General features: G+C 40.5%; 1 protein-coding gene across 5 annotated transcripts in view; it reads right to left on the bottom strand.

Annotated features, from left to right (window-relative positions):
• Ltbp1 (latent transforming growth factor beta binding protein 1) overlaps positions 1-15135 on the bottom strand; it is a 387543-nt gene that overhangs the window by 105890 nt on the left and 266518 nt on the right. For 4 of the 5 annotated variants that reach the window (XM_021185976.2, XM_029471038.1, XM_029471037.1 and 1 more), the window contains 5 exons: positions 10122-10289; positions 7529-7756; positions 5299-5321; positions 1904-2003; positions 1352-1450 (listed from right to left, as the gene is read on the bottom strand). In XM_021185976.2, coding sequence (XP_021041635.1) covers positions 1352-1450; positions 1904-2003; positions 5299-5321; positions 7529-7756; positions 10122-10289 — 618 coding nt within the window. The remainder of the gene's footprint in view (positions 1-1351; positions 1451-1903; positions 2004-5298; positions 5322-7528; positions 7757-10121; positions 10290-15135) is intronic. The other variant, XM_021185979.2, reaches the window with a different exon arrangement.

Here is a 15135-nt window from a genome sequence, read left to right as displayed (position 1 = left end):
TTAGATCTTAGAGTTGATTTCCTATCAATATCTCTGTCTCTCTCTTTGTCATCTTTATAAATCTATAAGTCTGTATCTCTATATATCAGCCTCTCTCTTTCACACACACACACACACACAAATATACACAGACACACAAAGACACACACACTGGAGTCCATCTCTCTCCTCCCTGCAATATTTTGATGCACAGAGTTAATAAGAATGCTGTGAACTTGCAAATCCCCCTCCCCATTTGTAGCCCCAGGATAACTTCCTACATGGTGACAACCTTCATATCCCTTGGCATTAAGTTGAGGTGAGGCTAGTTTATGTGGAATGAAACTTGCCCACCATCCCTGAAAGTTTGCATTTACCCCCTTTCCCTATGGTACTGAAGGCTCTCTCTCCCTTCAAGACCCCATCATGATGTTATGGTGTGATCTTCTCCTAATGGCTTCACTTGAGAGCCTCATTACAACTGTCTATAGCCATGAGCCCATTCCTCTTCCGAAGAGCAAATGAAAAATGTAATTATAGAGCTCCAAAAATTATTTAGAATTGCTCACATTTCTATTGCTCTCCACTTTGTACTAATAATAAAATCCAAGAGAGAAGCCATGTAAGCTCAGGGAGGGCTAAGGCCAGGGGTGCAAGTGTGTCTTGGTTCTATCACTGAACTATTTGAAAGTTCGTGGTTAAGCCCATGGCCTTCCTCTTTCTCCTTTGTCACTTAGCATTTTATTCTCAGCAACGGGATGTTAGGGTTATTTTCATTCTTCTCTATTATAGATTATGTCAAAATCCCCTATTTATGCTTCTCAGGGCCCGTTTTCCTGGGAATGACCTTACTACGTTTTCCTATGTCTCTACTATAAAGAATACGACCACTTTATATTTTCTCATTTGTTTCAAAAGGAATGCATTTCTAGAATTTTAAAAATAAGGGTTAAAATACGTACATTATAGACATTTTTCAAAGATACAAAATCATATCTAAGAGTATAAAGATCGCCTATAGCCTTCTAGCTCGTCATTGGCAAACACGGATGCATTTCTTTCCATCTCCTCTTCCATATTTGTAGACATTGAAAAGTAAAATTGCAATCACGTCATTGTGTCCCATAGTTCCTAATTAGTGATACCCCGGAAGTGCTTCTTTAAAATATTAAATATTCTTTAAAAACGTCAATCGCTCTGTAATCAGCCATTGCACATGTACTAGGATTTCCTGTGCACACTCATCTCCAGCACATCTGTTCTTGTGGCTAAACCTTATGATGATCCATCTCACGCATTTGCTGCTCCACTTTGAGTGCAGTCTGTACCCATGTTCTCATAGGCTGCACAATGCAGCAAACACTCCACTGACCTGTTACTTGCGTAGGAGCAATCACTTGGCTGGCACTGGATGTGGAAGCTTCAGGTGCCACTTCCACAGGCACAGGAGGGGAGGTCTTTTCAACCACTACTGCACGAGGAAGAGGGAAAGGAAAATTAAATCTCGGCATGTACACTGGCATCCTTGTGCAAAATGCAAGTATGACTTCATCTAAAAAATAACACTAGCCCTGTTCAGGAACTGACAGTCATCCTGAAAGTGAATGGTATTAAGTCTGAGTTCAAAACATGACCACTTGATAAATAAGAAGTTCCACTCTTTGCACACTGTATACTACACAAAAGTATAGTATACTATATAGAACTGATCTTTTTCTACATATACTACTCTTCTCAAACCAACATTATTCTAGTATAGGAATGTACTTCAATGTACTGAGATAAATTTCACGACAAATTTAAAGATACAGCCCAATGATTTGTTAAACACAATCAAAGACACACACACACACACACACACACACACATCATTATGAATTTCTTCAGAATACCCCTATAAACAGCACATCTCAGCACAGGTTACCTGGAAACTGTGGGTGCAGATGAATAGTTGAAACCCCTGGGGAGAGCTGGGGTTGCCCAGGTTCAAGTCTGGTTTTCTCTTGATCCAGTGAGGGTATTTCCTGGGTGGTTGTTTTTGAGAGAGCGAGAAAGAGAGAGAGAGAGGTGCAGAAACAAAGCAGGAATTACTTTTCTTTTCCCATGTAGTGTTAGTTTTTATTTAATTATACTCCCAGCAAGGCAAAACTATCACAAGATCAGACACACACCTATGTGGCTTTAAAATATTGTGCTGCTACAATGTCAACTTCTTATTTTTCGTGGCCATGCTATTTATCTATACTCATGCTCTCATCCATTTACTTGGTGTTCAATGTCAAATCTTGAAAACAGGACCTTGGCTCAGGGCTCCACATTTGATCTGAACTGGGCAACTCTAACCCTAATTGGGGACTACATATCCACGTCATTAACAAGTGACTCTGCCTCACAGCCACATTTTGTAGATAATATGATTGATGTAACAACTGAGCCATAAAGAAGACCCACTAAGCTGAAGTACTCAAGTCAGACAGTTGTCACTGTGGCCTTGTTTAGGCCACATCTAACAAGTTAACCTTCCCAGCTCTCTCTCGGCAGTGGTAGGCTACCATAGCAACAGCAGCTTGCAGTCTTAGAAGACTCGTGGCTTCCCAACTGGACCTCTAGCACAAAGGGAAGAAAAAATAAAATCCATCCATCATCACGGCTCAGCTTCGACTGTAGCTCTTTAGGGGCTCATGCCAATGGGACACTTGGTCTAGTTAAGTAAGGATCTGGGCTTTTACTCATATCAGCATGGGGCCAGAGAGCTCAGGACACCTCATTAAGTGCATTCATCAAGTTACTTCCTCACTGTTAGCCAACATCTCGCCTCTTGGGCTTAACTTGCAGAAAGCCCACTTCCTGACATCCAGTTCACTCTTGCCCTATCTCCTGGCTTTTGTTATTACCTTTCATGCTTTGACAGATCCCCTCACAGACAGTTTCATTGAAACCCAATTTTGGAAGTATGAATTCCTACAGGCTAACTCTGGAATGCTACAAATTCCTCATACTCCCCCACAGTGGTTACACTTTTCTTTCCTTCCTTCCTTCCTTCCTTCCTTCCTTCCTTCCTTCCTTCCTTCCTTCCTTCCTTCCTTCCTTCCTTCCTGTTTTTGTTTTTTTATGACTTCCTGTTTTTGTTTTTTTATGAGATAGGCTCTCTTTGTGTAGCCTTAGCTGAACTATAGCTTGTTTCATAGACCAGGCTGGTCTTGAATGCACAGAGATCTGCCTGCCTCTGCCTCCAGAATGCTAGGATTAAAGATGCCCCACAACAGCCCAGTGGTCCACCCTTTCCTCATCCATAGTCCTCAGTGCTACAGTCTAGACTTATTTTCTCATGCTCAGCTGATTGCATCATATAATTGTCCTCTCAAGCTACCAATTTCTCTACCTCAGTTGCTCTTGCAATAGTTCCAGGAATCATTAATCACTCATGACATTTCCCCACATACCCTCCTCTCAATATGAAGGCAGGGCTGTTAATTGTTAGAGGTGGCCTCCATCAATCTCTGAGTCCTTTTCCCAGGAGCCCATGGCACACACCAATGAAGAACAGCCCAGGATCAAGCACTAACTCACTCCTGTGGTTTACAGCAGAATCTCTCCATCCCCCTTAGGTGTAGCCTTCCTAATCAGCCACTTCACTACTTACCAGGCAGGAACCCAGTTCGGCAGCTACTACTCCACTGATGACAAGTGTAATTCCAGCCCATCAAAGCAGGACCATGTTCCCTTTCTAACAGAATCTTTGTTGCTCCTTTCTAAACCTTCCCACATAAATGTCTCATTCTTGAACTAATCTCTTTTCTCCACATCTTCCTTCAAGGTGGTGAGAACTTTGTAAAGTTTTAATACTAAACAGATCTTCATTCCATTGCCTACCCTGACTACTGCCTTTTAAATTAAAATGAAGTTAAGAGTATACAAGGAAAATGGTCAAATAAAGTTAAGACTATGTAAGAAAAATGTTCACTATCTCTTTCTGATTCAATACCCCTTCCCACTACGTGTGTATGTGTACGTGTGTGTGTGGGGGGGTGGGTGCTGCAGGTGCTCACACCCATGCACTAGCACATACACGTGCACACGCACTTGTGCTTGCCCATGCATCTTCATCTATGTCTGTGTGCATGTAGGGAACAGAGGTTGACATGAGGTCTCTTCCTAGCTCACTCTTCGCCTTATCTTTTGAGAAAGTCTCTTTTCTTTCAGAGTCTCAAGTACAGTTACAATAAACTATACCATAAAAGAGAAGAACAGAGGTGAGTTGTGACAGGTTTGTATAGGCAGCTTTCTGGAATACTTACAAGCCCAGTGATTTCTCCCTTGTATCATTTAGAACTAAGCTCAAAATCAACAAATTTGCAGGCTACTGTATATCACTAATCTTTCAAGATGTTATAGCCATGCAAGCCAAATATGTAAATCTGTTGGACTTCTTTCAGACTCAATGTAGCATGATATCTCCCAATATACACATAAATCATTCCACAATCATCATTTCCTTCTTTGGGATTCTTATAACATGTATATGAGAACATATGGTATACACTAACAATTCAAACACTATTTAAAAATTGTATATTTATGCATCTATCTATCTGTCAAGCAAATTTTAATACCTAATATACTTTTGGCAACGGAATGAATGATATATAAGTGAAAGCCATTTAACAACTATATAATTTTCATAGTATCAAATAAAGACTCAAAGGGTACAGAGAAGTTGTAGTGTTACATAAACAGGACACCACATCAGCAAACGTTCACACTTCCTATTCCTGCTCCCACCTCATGCTGCTCAACTCAATACTGTTGACATTTTCTCTAAAACTTCTAAGAAACAACACTTAAGTATTTGATTGTGGCCTCCAAGGGCAAGTCATGTTTTTAATCTAACTTTACCTAATTTTAATCTAATTTGAACTGAATGTTTGTGTTAAGTTTCAGTTGAATAAGTGAGTGCCTGGCTTATTTTTATATGCATACTGAGAATAACCCATTGCGTGCACACAGCAGAGCCTTTCTCCCCACAGTCCACGCAACCAGTTAGCTCTCTGAACTCTGCTCATCATTTTTCTTCTCTCCATATTTCGGCTTCTGTGGCAACGGATGGTGCTCCCTCCACACATCCCTAAGATCTCTTAGCGATCACTCTCTGAGCACTGAGAATAGCAACACCCGTTTGGAGAATCCAATTTGATCTCTAATATGTATGTCCTAAAGTTAACAAAACCAAACAAACCAAAAAAAGACCTACACATATCCTTAAAAAAAATGCCTTGGTGTCAAAAAGAGAAAAAGAACACAAAAGGATGAGTGAATTACCTTCTCAGGAGGTGCTGTTACCACTAAAACCAGAAGAGAGAGATGAGAATTAGTACAGTGAACAGAGCACAACCCACTCATCAGATTTCAGATTTCCAAAGGAATTAGGAAGCCAGTATCTCCCCCAAACAATTATGAAGCAAATTAAGTCAAACGTGGAATGCCAATCGCCTGGCACCTGGGATGATTTTACACATGAACGATGAAGAGCTTTTTGTGCCTCTCATTGTTCAGCTACCAAGGTTCACAGATCAAAGGTTCAGAGACACTCATTCAAAATTAAGAAAATTAACCTCAAGCTTAAAGAAAACACTTCCTGAAAAGTTGTTCAATGCTTAATCTTGAGTTTGGGCAACTTCCTGTGTTTTAGAAAACAAATGCTTCCAGTATTCAGAAACCCATCTGAAGTCAGTGTTCAAAAAGACTGACAATGTTTCATAGAGACAGGAAAATGGGTACTGCATTTTTTAAATATATTCCAAGCTTCTGATTATTGTCATGCAAACTGAATCGAACAAAAGCCACACCTCATAAAGCCAATAAGAGACAATTACTATTTAGCATTAATATAATTAGCAACTTAACTATTACTCAATCAGTAATGTTATTGTGGTGGGGGTGAGGTCTTCATATTTTTGAAATGCTTGTTTTCATTAAGCAATTCCTAGCACTGGTCAACAGCTTTGTTTATTACTTGGAATTTTCTGAGTCACTATGTCTCCTTAACTATTAGCAAATAAGTTGGATTCATTAATTCCAGGAAGAAATGAGCCTACCAGATAAATTAAAAGCACCATTCTTTCAAGGGGAGGAAGCTAACTGTCTTTCTACCCTATGAAACCCATTGTTAAGGAATTCTAGAGACAGAACCATACATATGCCTATCTTCTTCTGCTAAACAAAGGATGAGCAACCTAGCCCCGTAGTTCTCAACCTTCCTAATGCTACAACCCTTTAACCACCCTTATGTTGGGGTGACTCCCAACCACAAAAGTTACTTCATAACTGCAATTTTGCTACTGTTATCAATCACAATGTAAATATCTGATAAGCAGGATGGTCTTAGGAGACCTCTGTGAAAGAATTGTTCAACCCTCAAAGGGGTTGTGACCCACGGGCTGGGAATGGCTGACCTAGGTAGACAGAGACAATACCAGGTGAGGTCCTACTTGCTCTGCTTACCCAAGGAAGAATTATACCACAGTAAGTGACCCAGTAGATATAGGCCAGAAGGCACCATGCTCAGAGCTCAGAACAACCTCTGCTACTAGGGAAGAGGTAATGCCAAGCTCCCACATGACTCACAAATGGGCAACTCTTTACCTAAGAATTAATGACAAAAGCCAACAAGAGCTTTTTGTTTTATTTATGGTTTTAGAGGAAAGAGATACATTCCTTACAGACCAAAACCTGTTCCATTTTTCAGGAACAAGGCTTTTCTGTGATAATCAAAATAGTCCATATACATTATACACTAAGGAGAGAAGAAAATATTTCTTGGGGAGAGGGCAAGCAGAGATTAAAACTAGAGGTCACTAGACTTTATGCCCTTAGTCATGGGCCCCATTATACAATTTTTATGACACACAACAAGTCATGTCTATGAATTTGTCACAAGGTAAATGAGAGGACTTTCCCATAGCCCTCCCAGATTCCTGAGCTGTCTGGTTCCTACTTTCTGGCCTGTCACCTGGCAGCATCCCTTCTGCCAGCTACCACCTCACAAAAGCTCAGCCCATCAACATTTTTAACCCTGTGGATTCTCCTTTATACAGTAGAATTCTGGACACAGAAATGAATTTGTACTGTTCCCTGAAGACAAAAATCCCTCTCCAGGAGTAAACATTAAGTTACTATAGCTCCCAAACTGCATAACATTGTTCTGGAATTCCCATGGAGTATTGTTACCCACTAGGAACACACACCACAGGATGCCTCTCAGTCAGGCAAAATGGTCCATACTGGATCTAAGGATGTATTCAATATTCAGGGACCTTTATAGTCTAGTGTGTGTGTGTCTGTGTGTGTGTGTCATAAAAGTCAAAGGACATTCACACTGCTAAACATCCTACAACATCCAATATAGCTTCCTCATCCATTAAAGAATTACACAATTGAAAATCTCAGCATCATTAAGGACCAGAGGCATGCTCTAAAGGGATAAAAACAAACACCAAAGTACAGATACAGAGATGGATGGCTAGAGCCCACATCCAACATGTAAGCTCACCTTCGGGCTCCGCCACTCTCGGCCCGTGTTCCCACGAGGAGGTCAGGGCCTCCACAGGCTCTTCCTTGGCTGGGAGAGGTGGAGGATGAGTACTTTTAGCAACAGGTTGAGTGTTCTTTGGCTTGACATATACAGCTTCTTTACCTATATGCTGATGGATTGGCCTGCGTCTATGAACGCCAGAAACCGTATAACCCATTCCACCAGGACAGATTTCCTTAAAAGCAGCTAGATTTGGGATGGGAAAATATTCCTTTTAAAAATCTAACAGTACAAACTTACAGAGGAAAATATCATGATGAATATCTCTTAATAAATCATCACTAATATAGGTACATTTCAAAACTTGAGAAACAGATGCAAAATGTAAGCAAATTGCTTAAATTTCTGATAGACTTGCGTATTTACAAGAAAATTTTTAACTTTTACTTTAAACATTTATTCGTCTACTAATTCCTTATCCTACCCAACTAGGATATATAATTAGCATGAATTTTATATATTGTTTTTATATTCTAGTAGCCGATATGCCACTATGTAGACTACATTATGTATGTAAACTACATTACATAAAAAGATATGTACTATACTAGGAGTCGTTTTAACTACAGGTGACAACTATCTAACATGTGAGTATGAAATATCACCAACAGTCAGGCTTTCTCCTTTCCTCTGCTCTTGTCCTTTCAGTGATTATTAATGAAGAACTCAGCAACCATCTAAGTTAAATGACGAGCAAGAAGGTGTTCACTATATTCAGGGACATAGGGGACTGAAACCCTCCTGACTTGTGTCCAGTTGGTAAATCCAAGGACTCAGACAGAATGCCGTGCTATATCTGGAATGAGGGTACTGGTGATGAAGGGGCAGAGAGGGGGGATGTCTTTGAAGAGGACCTTCAGGTAGTGAGAAGAAAGCCGCAACACTAGGGACAAGTCAGAGGCTATAGTCAGAAGCCGAAGCAAGAAGAAAATGCCAGAGCGAGCAGTGTGCAATTCTCTCTGTGGTCAGGGACAGCCAGCAAATCTGGTCAGATTCACCATGCAGAGGACAACGGGACATTCTGTACCATGGACTCATCACTCTGGTCAGGAAAAATGTCTTTAAAATGTCTTTTTTTCCCCCTCTGAGTGGACTGGGGATGATGTGTGATTTGAAGACCTCTAGCAGCAAACCCTGGGGCCTGTAGAGTGTGGCAGACAGACGCAAACTCTACATAATCACTGGGCTCTTGGGATTGGAAGCAAATTGACAAATGTAAACAAGGGGGCTTACGGTCAAGTTTTTGTTTCTACTTTTAAAATTGAAAGTAAAGTAAGTCATTTCTCATTTTCACAGAACAAGAAATCGTCTATTGAATGGACTGGGCCTGGAATTAGTCCTTAATCAAAAGAAAACTACAATATTCCCTTAAAGCTGAGATGCTGTTTTTCTGAGGATTCACTCACTCAACGGCGGAATCTACTAAGACAGAGAATTCTTAATTTAAAAAAAAATGGACAGTTCCAGAACAAAGCATGGTTTTCTAGCAAAGCACACATTTGATTAAAATCATCCCATGAGCAAAACTTAAATACAAAAAATTGTGTGATTAATACCATAATGAAATTGAGTTACTGTACTTTGGGAAGAGGCCCTGATGAATATTCCCCATCTTAGTTCCACTTCATGTAAGGATTAAAACCCTGACAAAATTGACCTTAAGGAGAGATGTGGGCCTATGAATGGCAAAGCTTTGTTAGTAATAAGTGTGTCAGAAGGCACAGGAGGGTGCTAGAGCCTGTGGGAGAAGTCTAAAATCATCCATCTATCAGTTCACTGACAATAAACTCCTATTTTTGCCGTAGCTGTTCCTTTTGACTCTAACCACTACCAAAGGTGAACTATGATACTAAAATTTACATTTAAATCCTATCTACTCTTGTGTGATTTACTACACAATGTCATGTAAGACACCTAGAGATTTAATGTGCGTGTTCCTATAAGGGAAGTTCCTCTAAAGTAAGCAATTTAGTGCGATGCTTGGCACCCGTACCAAGCCAGTGAAATCGATGCCACGCCTTCCTTGATCGTATGATGCCCAGTGCTTGCAGGCCATGCCTCCTTTTCTTCCACTGAACTCCTTCTGACTCTGCTTGGGAGTTTATTGATTCCTCATACTCTCATAGTTGAATACAATTCTTTGTATTTCCAATTAGAGAAATCAAGTGCAATTTTAATAACTGAATAAATAAGTCAATGTCTACTGGGCTGTAAAACCATGGAGAGCAAACCACTAGGAAAGCACAGTGCCTAGTAGAGCTTTCTGGTTTTTATACTTAAATATCAATCCTCATTCTGGAAGCTGATAATAAAATACAAGGGTTTATCTTCTTAGCTTAACATGTAAAAAGAAATCCATAAATAATGGGGAATTCCTATGTACATTTCTTTTCTGACTTGAACTTCTCCAACTCTGCTTTCTTCAGAAATAATACAAACACATAATACTATTAAAAGCTAAACTCAGAAACCTAAAGTAACGTAAACTGCTGACGTCACTTTGTTCCTGGAGCTGGGAACATTAGTGTATATACAGGTGTTTACGGCTTACCTGTGCCTGGGAGGGGACATTTCTCACAATGTGGGCCCCAGGCCTTGCCCACACTACAACAGCAGATCTGCTTGGTGAGATGAACAGAGAGAGGGTGCATACAATGCCTTCCAGGACTGACAAGGCGGTAACAGGGCCCTTTCTCTTCTGAGATCACAGGGGGATCCGCTAAAGAAAGAGACAAGCCTGATGTCACTGAAGAAACAAGTCAGATCGACTTTAAGTTAACATAAGATGGTCCTCACAGCATGGATGACAAACCTTGCTTTAAGATAAATCCATCTAGATTCCGGGAATAATTTGTTTTGTTAAGTGTTCATTCTCTAAATCATCTTTGGTGTCAGAGCAGCAAATACTCTTAATTAATTACTCCTGTCTCTGACTGGATTCTATTTTTAACAAATATTAATATAGGGATGTGTGTTTAAGTTAAACATTTCCACCATTAGCTAGCTGTCTAACCAACCTAGTCATCTATGACTAATCACAATTTTGACCAACTGTTTCCTGAGACTGGGGTAAAAATTTGGTTCTAAGGTAATGGCTGATGAATGTCCAGGCACCATGGAAAATCAGCAGCAAGCTTAGTACCACAAACCAGCAGCTGGGGAGCTGTCAGAAGCTCAGGAATTCTCACCCAAGGCCAGAGAACATACATGGCAGACAGGGAGTGGTTGCTGATTGGCTGAGCTACACAGAGTCCCAGTGTGGCAAGCACATCAGAGTAGGCAAATTCTCAAGCCCTCATTCTATGCTGCAAAGGTAACCAAGCTGTTATCATCTGGCTCCTGTCTCCTCACCGTGATCTTCTAATGTAAATCAGGAGTGAGTGCACTTCATTCAAATGCTGGCACAAGAGGCAAAGTCGAGAGCGAGACACAGCTTTGCCTTTCAGGTGTGTATCTCTTAATGCATGCATGGTGTATGGTTGGGGTAGTAAGTGCTACAGGACCAGATTCAGTGTGAGACAACACTGTCAGGTCAGCCCCAGGTTGGTGGCCTCCTGTCTGTTTCCCCATCTCAGCCATATCTCTTCTCTCTTATGCTGTCATCCCAATTGCCTTTTTTCCAGCCCCTGGTACTCACAATTCAATCCAACTTTTTGCCCTTCCTGCTTAGATGCACATTTCTACCTTTCAAACAGGACTAACTTTCCAGGTTAGATGCTCTGAGAATAATCTGAATAATGAAGTCAGATGGCAGAGGAAGACGCAAGGGACATGGGTGGCTCTAAAACATGAATCTACCACTCACCTGTCCCCCCCAATTTTCAGGAAACCTGCTGTGTGATGATGGAATGGGAAATGTGCCCCCTAGTTTACAGCATTTGGAAACTTGGTCCCTAATTGGTAGTACTGTTTGGGGAAGTTTAGATAGTAAAGTTTTACTGGAGGAAGTGTGTCATTGGGCACAGGCTTTGAGATTACACCCATGCAAACCTCACTACTACCAGTTTCCTTTATTTTCATTGAACTTGTGGTTCAAGCTGTGAGGTCCCAGTCTCCTGTTTCTATTGCTATGCCTGACCCTTGCTGACTTGCTGTCCCCAACACTATGGACTCTAACCCTTTGGAAATGGAGGCAAAGTAAACTTTGTCTTCCTTAAGTCTCCTTGGTCATAGTGTTTTATCCACAGTACGCAACAAAAGATATTAATACACTTATCTTTCCTGACCCTTATTTTTTCATATTTTCATTTACATAACAATTACATAGGTTTATGGGAAACTCATTTTGATTGGAAATAATGACTAAGTTTGTGTATGAACAAGGCTAAACACTATGACTTGGGTATTTAAACAGATACTGGATTGTCGGTTGTTTTTGGTGTTGTCTGGGTTTTACTGTTATTTCATACAACATTGATATTTAAGCCAGAGGACTTTGACTGAAGTAAAAGTCATATCATCCTCTATGATATGAATGGGCTTCACCCAATCTGTTCAAACATATACAAGAAAAAAAAATACTGATCTGCATTGAGCAAGAATAAATTGTGTCAGTCAGCTCCCTTCAGCTACTACATCAGCTTTTTCTGAGTGGAAACTCTGCCAACTACTCTGTCAGTCAACCAGTTACCTGAGATAAATGCACCCTCCTCTTACTTATGCAAAAACATGTATGATGTGCATGCACGTTCATACTTACAAATGTATGCATTGCCATGTAAGAAAGCATATTCACTCGTACTTATTTTTTATATGGAAGGGATATTTCTATCAATGAATTGGCTCCTGGACACATACTTATCCTGTTAGTTCTGGATTTTTGTTTGGTTGGTTTTATTTTTAATGCTAAATTATGTACTGGCCAAGCCTCAACTTTCTTACTTATAAAGAATAGGGTCAGTATGTACACTCATCTATGGTATTCTAAATCCTTGGCACACAGTAGACATAGAATGCATGTTAAGATACCTATAACAATATAAAACCCAGCTCTTTCTGCTCTATCAAGAACACATGCGCCCAACTCAACCATTACTTAGTAACAGAAGTTCAACAAAGAAAAGAGAGAGATTACAAGTGAACTGAGGGTTGGAGGATAGGGAGTGGATGAAAAAACAGAACACCCCTGAAGATTCCAAACCCACACATGTACTGAGGGTGCGGATCAGTGGCAAAGCATGTGCAAGGCCATGAGTTCAACCTCTCATATGGCAAAAAATTGACAGAACAAAATAAGCATAATAACCTTCACAAAATATGTCTAATAAAGCCAACTCTGGTGTGGCTTCTAAAAGAAGTGGGAAGACAGAACTATCTGGAGCCTTCCCTCTCCTGTCCACTCTCTGGTTTCTGTGCAAGCGAGCCATATGAGGTCCAAGGTCACAGACTAAATGTAAAAGAAAGCTTAGCAGCAGGGTAATAGTTCCTCTGTTTGGACTGATGAATGTCTTCCTCAGGCAGTGTGGATGCAAATGTTCCTATTGTCTTAGAATGTTCTACCAGACAGCTGTTCAGCTTAATGGTCAGCACGCTTTTTTTTTTTCTGTAATGAACCAGATTATACATATTTTAAGGATTATTAGCCCAACGGTCTCTGTTCCAACTCACTATCTGTGCCATGATTATCACAAAAGCAGCCTTAGACAACATATATGTGGATATGGCTGTGTACCAATAAAACATTATTTACAAAACCAGACAATAGGCTGGTTCCATTCATAGACTGCAATTTTCCCAACTGTTGACCTAGAACCCAGAACCTTGGATGCCCAAATCCTAGTTTTAAATCTCAACTGTTGATTACTACTTAGGTGATCTGGTAAGGTTTCTAGAACTCTCTTTGCCTTAATTTCCAACATGTGAGACATGAACAATAATTACAATCGTGGTAAAGTGGGTGGGGAAACTAAATAGAAATCCTAAATGTGACTGGCATGTTAGAAAGGACTCTCCCTTCTTTGTCTCATGACCTCTAGGGTGATGGTAGAAGTTCCTGAGCAGATCTCCTCCCTGGCCTCCTTTGTCTGTCATTTAACTCCAAGTTCAAGGGTAGAGAACACATACAACATTAAAAGCCCCAAGACAGATTGCTTTCATCTGGGGCCCTTACCTGAACCTCAGCAGCAGACATCAGATGCATAAATGCCTGCAGAAGAATGAGTGCAGTACAGAAGGCAGAAAATCTTCCCCCCAAGGGATTCTACTTTTCTCCACATGACTGTGATAAACCCAAGCTTTTCACTTTGTTCCACAAGATAGGCAGGGGCAGGCTTGGAGGACACTGGTCCAGCTCCCTAAGCACAGGTCAGAAGAGGCAGCAACTGTCAGCCACCTCCTCTTCTCTTCTGTTTGACCTCACAAGGTCAAGGGCAGAGCGTGGGCAAGGCAAGAATGGCAAATGGTTGCACCCTTCAGCTGGAGTCAAAGAACGCCAAGGGTGTTCACCTCACAGCATTCAGGAACACCAAGAGCTTCCCAGAGATCCTAGCGACTGCCAAGTACACTTCTTAAGAGTTCAGAGTCAGCCACACATTTTATGACCCAGATGTACCCTAATTTCATGCTGCTTAAGCAAATGCTATCAGTCTCTAACGCATGCTTGCACACTCAAGCTCTGGTGTGTGAGTGTGTGTGTGTATGTGTGTGCATGTGTGTGCACGCAAGCAAACTCGCTCCTTTCCCAATTCCTTTGCTACTCTCTCATGACCATGAAAGATACACTATTTGTCCCCACTTCTTGAGAACATCACATTCTCCCCTGATTCTTTCCAACTGGCTTTAGACTCCTCATCAGTTTCTTCATACAGTTCATAAACAAATCTGGACAAATAGGTACAAATCACAAACTCTGAAGGAATTTGACACACATTCATGATAGCATATGTGGTAAATTCACAGAGGGAAAAAAAGAAAGAAAGAAAGAAAGAAAGAAAGAAAGGAAGAAAGAGAGAGAGAGAGAGAGAGAGAGAGAGAGAGAGAGAGAGAGAGAGAGAAAGAAAGAAAGAAAGAAAGAAAGAAAGAAANGAGAGAGAGAGAGAGAGAGAGAGAGAGAGAGAGAAAGAAAGAAAGAAAGAAAGAAAGAAAGAAAGAAAGAAAGAAAGAAAGAAAGAAAGAAAGAAAAGAAAGAAAAACACATCTGTGGTCTCCATGCTGGTAAAGGGCCCAATTTTAACTCTGAGTTCTAAACTGGAACACTTAACTAGCAACAAATATCACTTAATACTTATCATTTCAGCTGTTTGCAGCTGACCCGTAAAATTGAATTATTTATTTTTCAAATAAGAATGGATGGTTGTTTAATAAGTTCAGAATTATTTGGGCAATGGCAAGAAAAATACATTCTGAAGAGCTATGCAAGTGTTTCAAGAGTCACATTGGCAGGTTTCTACAATTTCATTAAAACCTGGATGCCTGCCCTTCATCATGCTAGACAATGAGATCTTGTCAAACTCTCACGTCTAGGGCCGGTTCTCCAAGTTAACCTAATCTGCAACCAGATTAGGTTGTGAGAACTCTAACCAGACTGTGTAAGATAAAAATGAATTTACAACTAACACTGCATCAAA

Source organism: Mus caroli, chromosome 17 (assembly GCF_900094665.2).
Source record: "Mus caroli chromosome 17, CAROLI_EIJ_v1.1, whole genome shotgun sequence".
Classification (NCBI taxonomy): Eukaryota; Metazoa; Chordata; class Mammalia; order Rodentia; family Muridae; genus Mus; species Mus caroli.
This window is presented reverse-complemented; position numbering and strand designations above follow the sequence as displayed.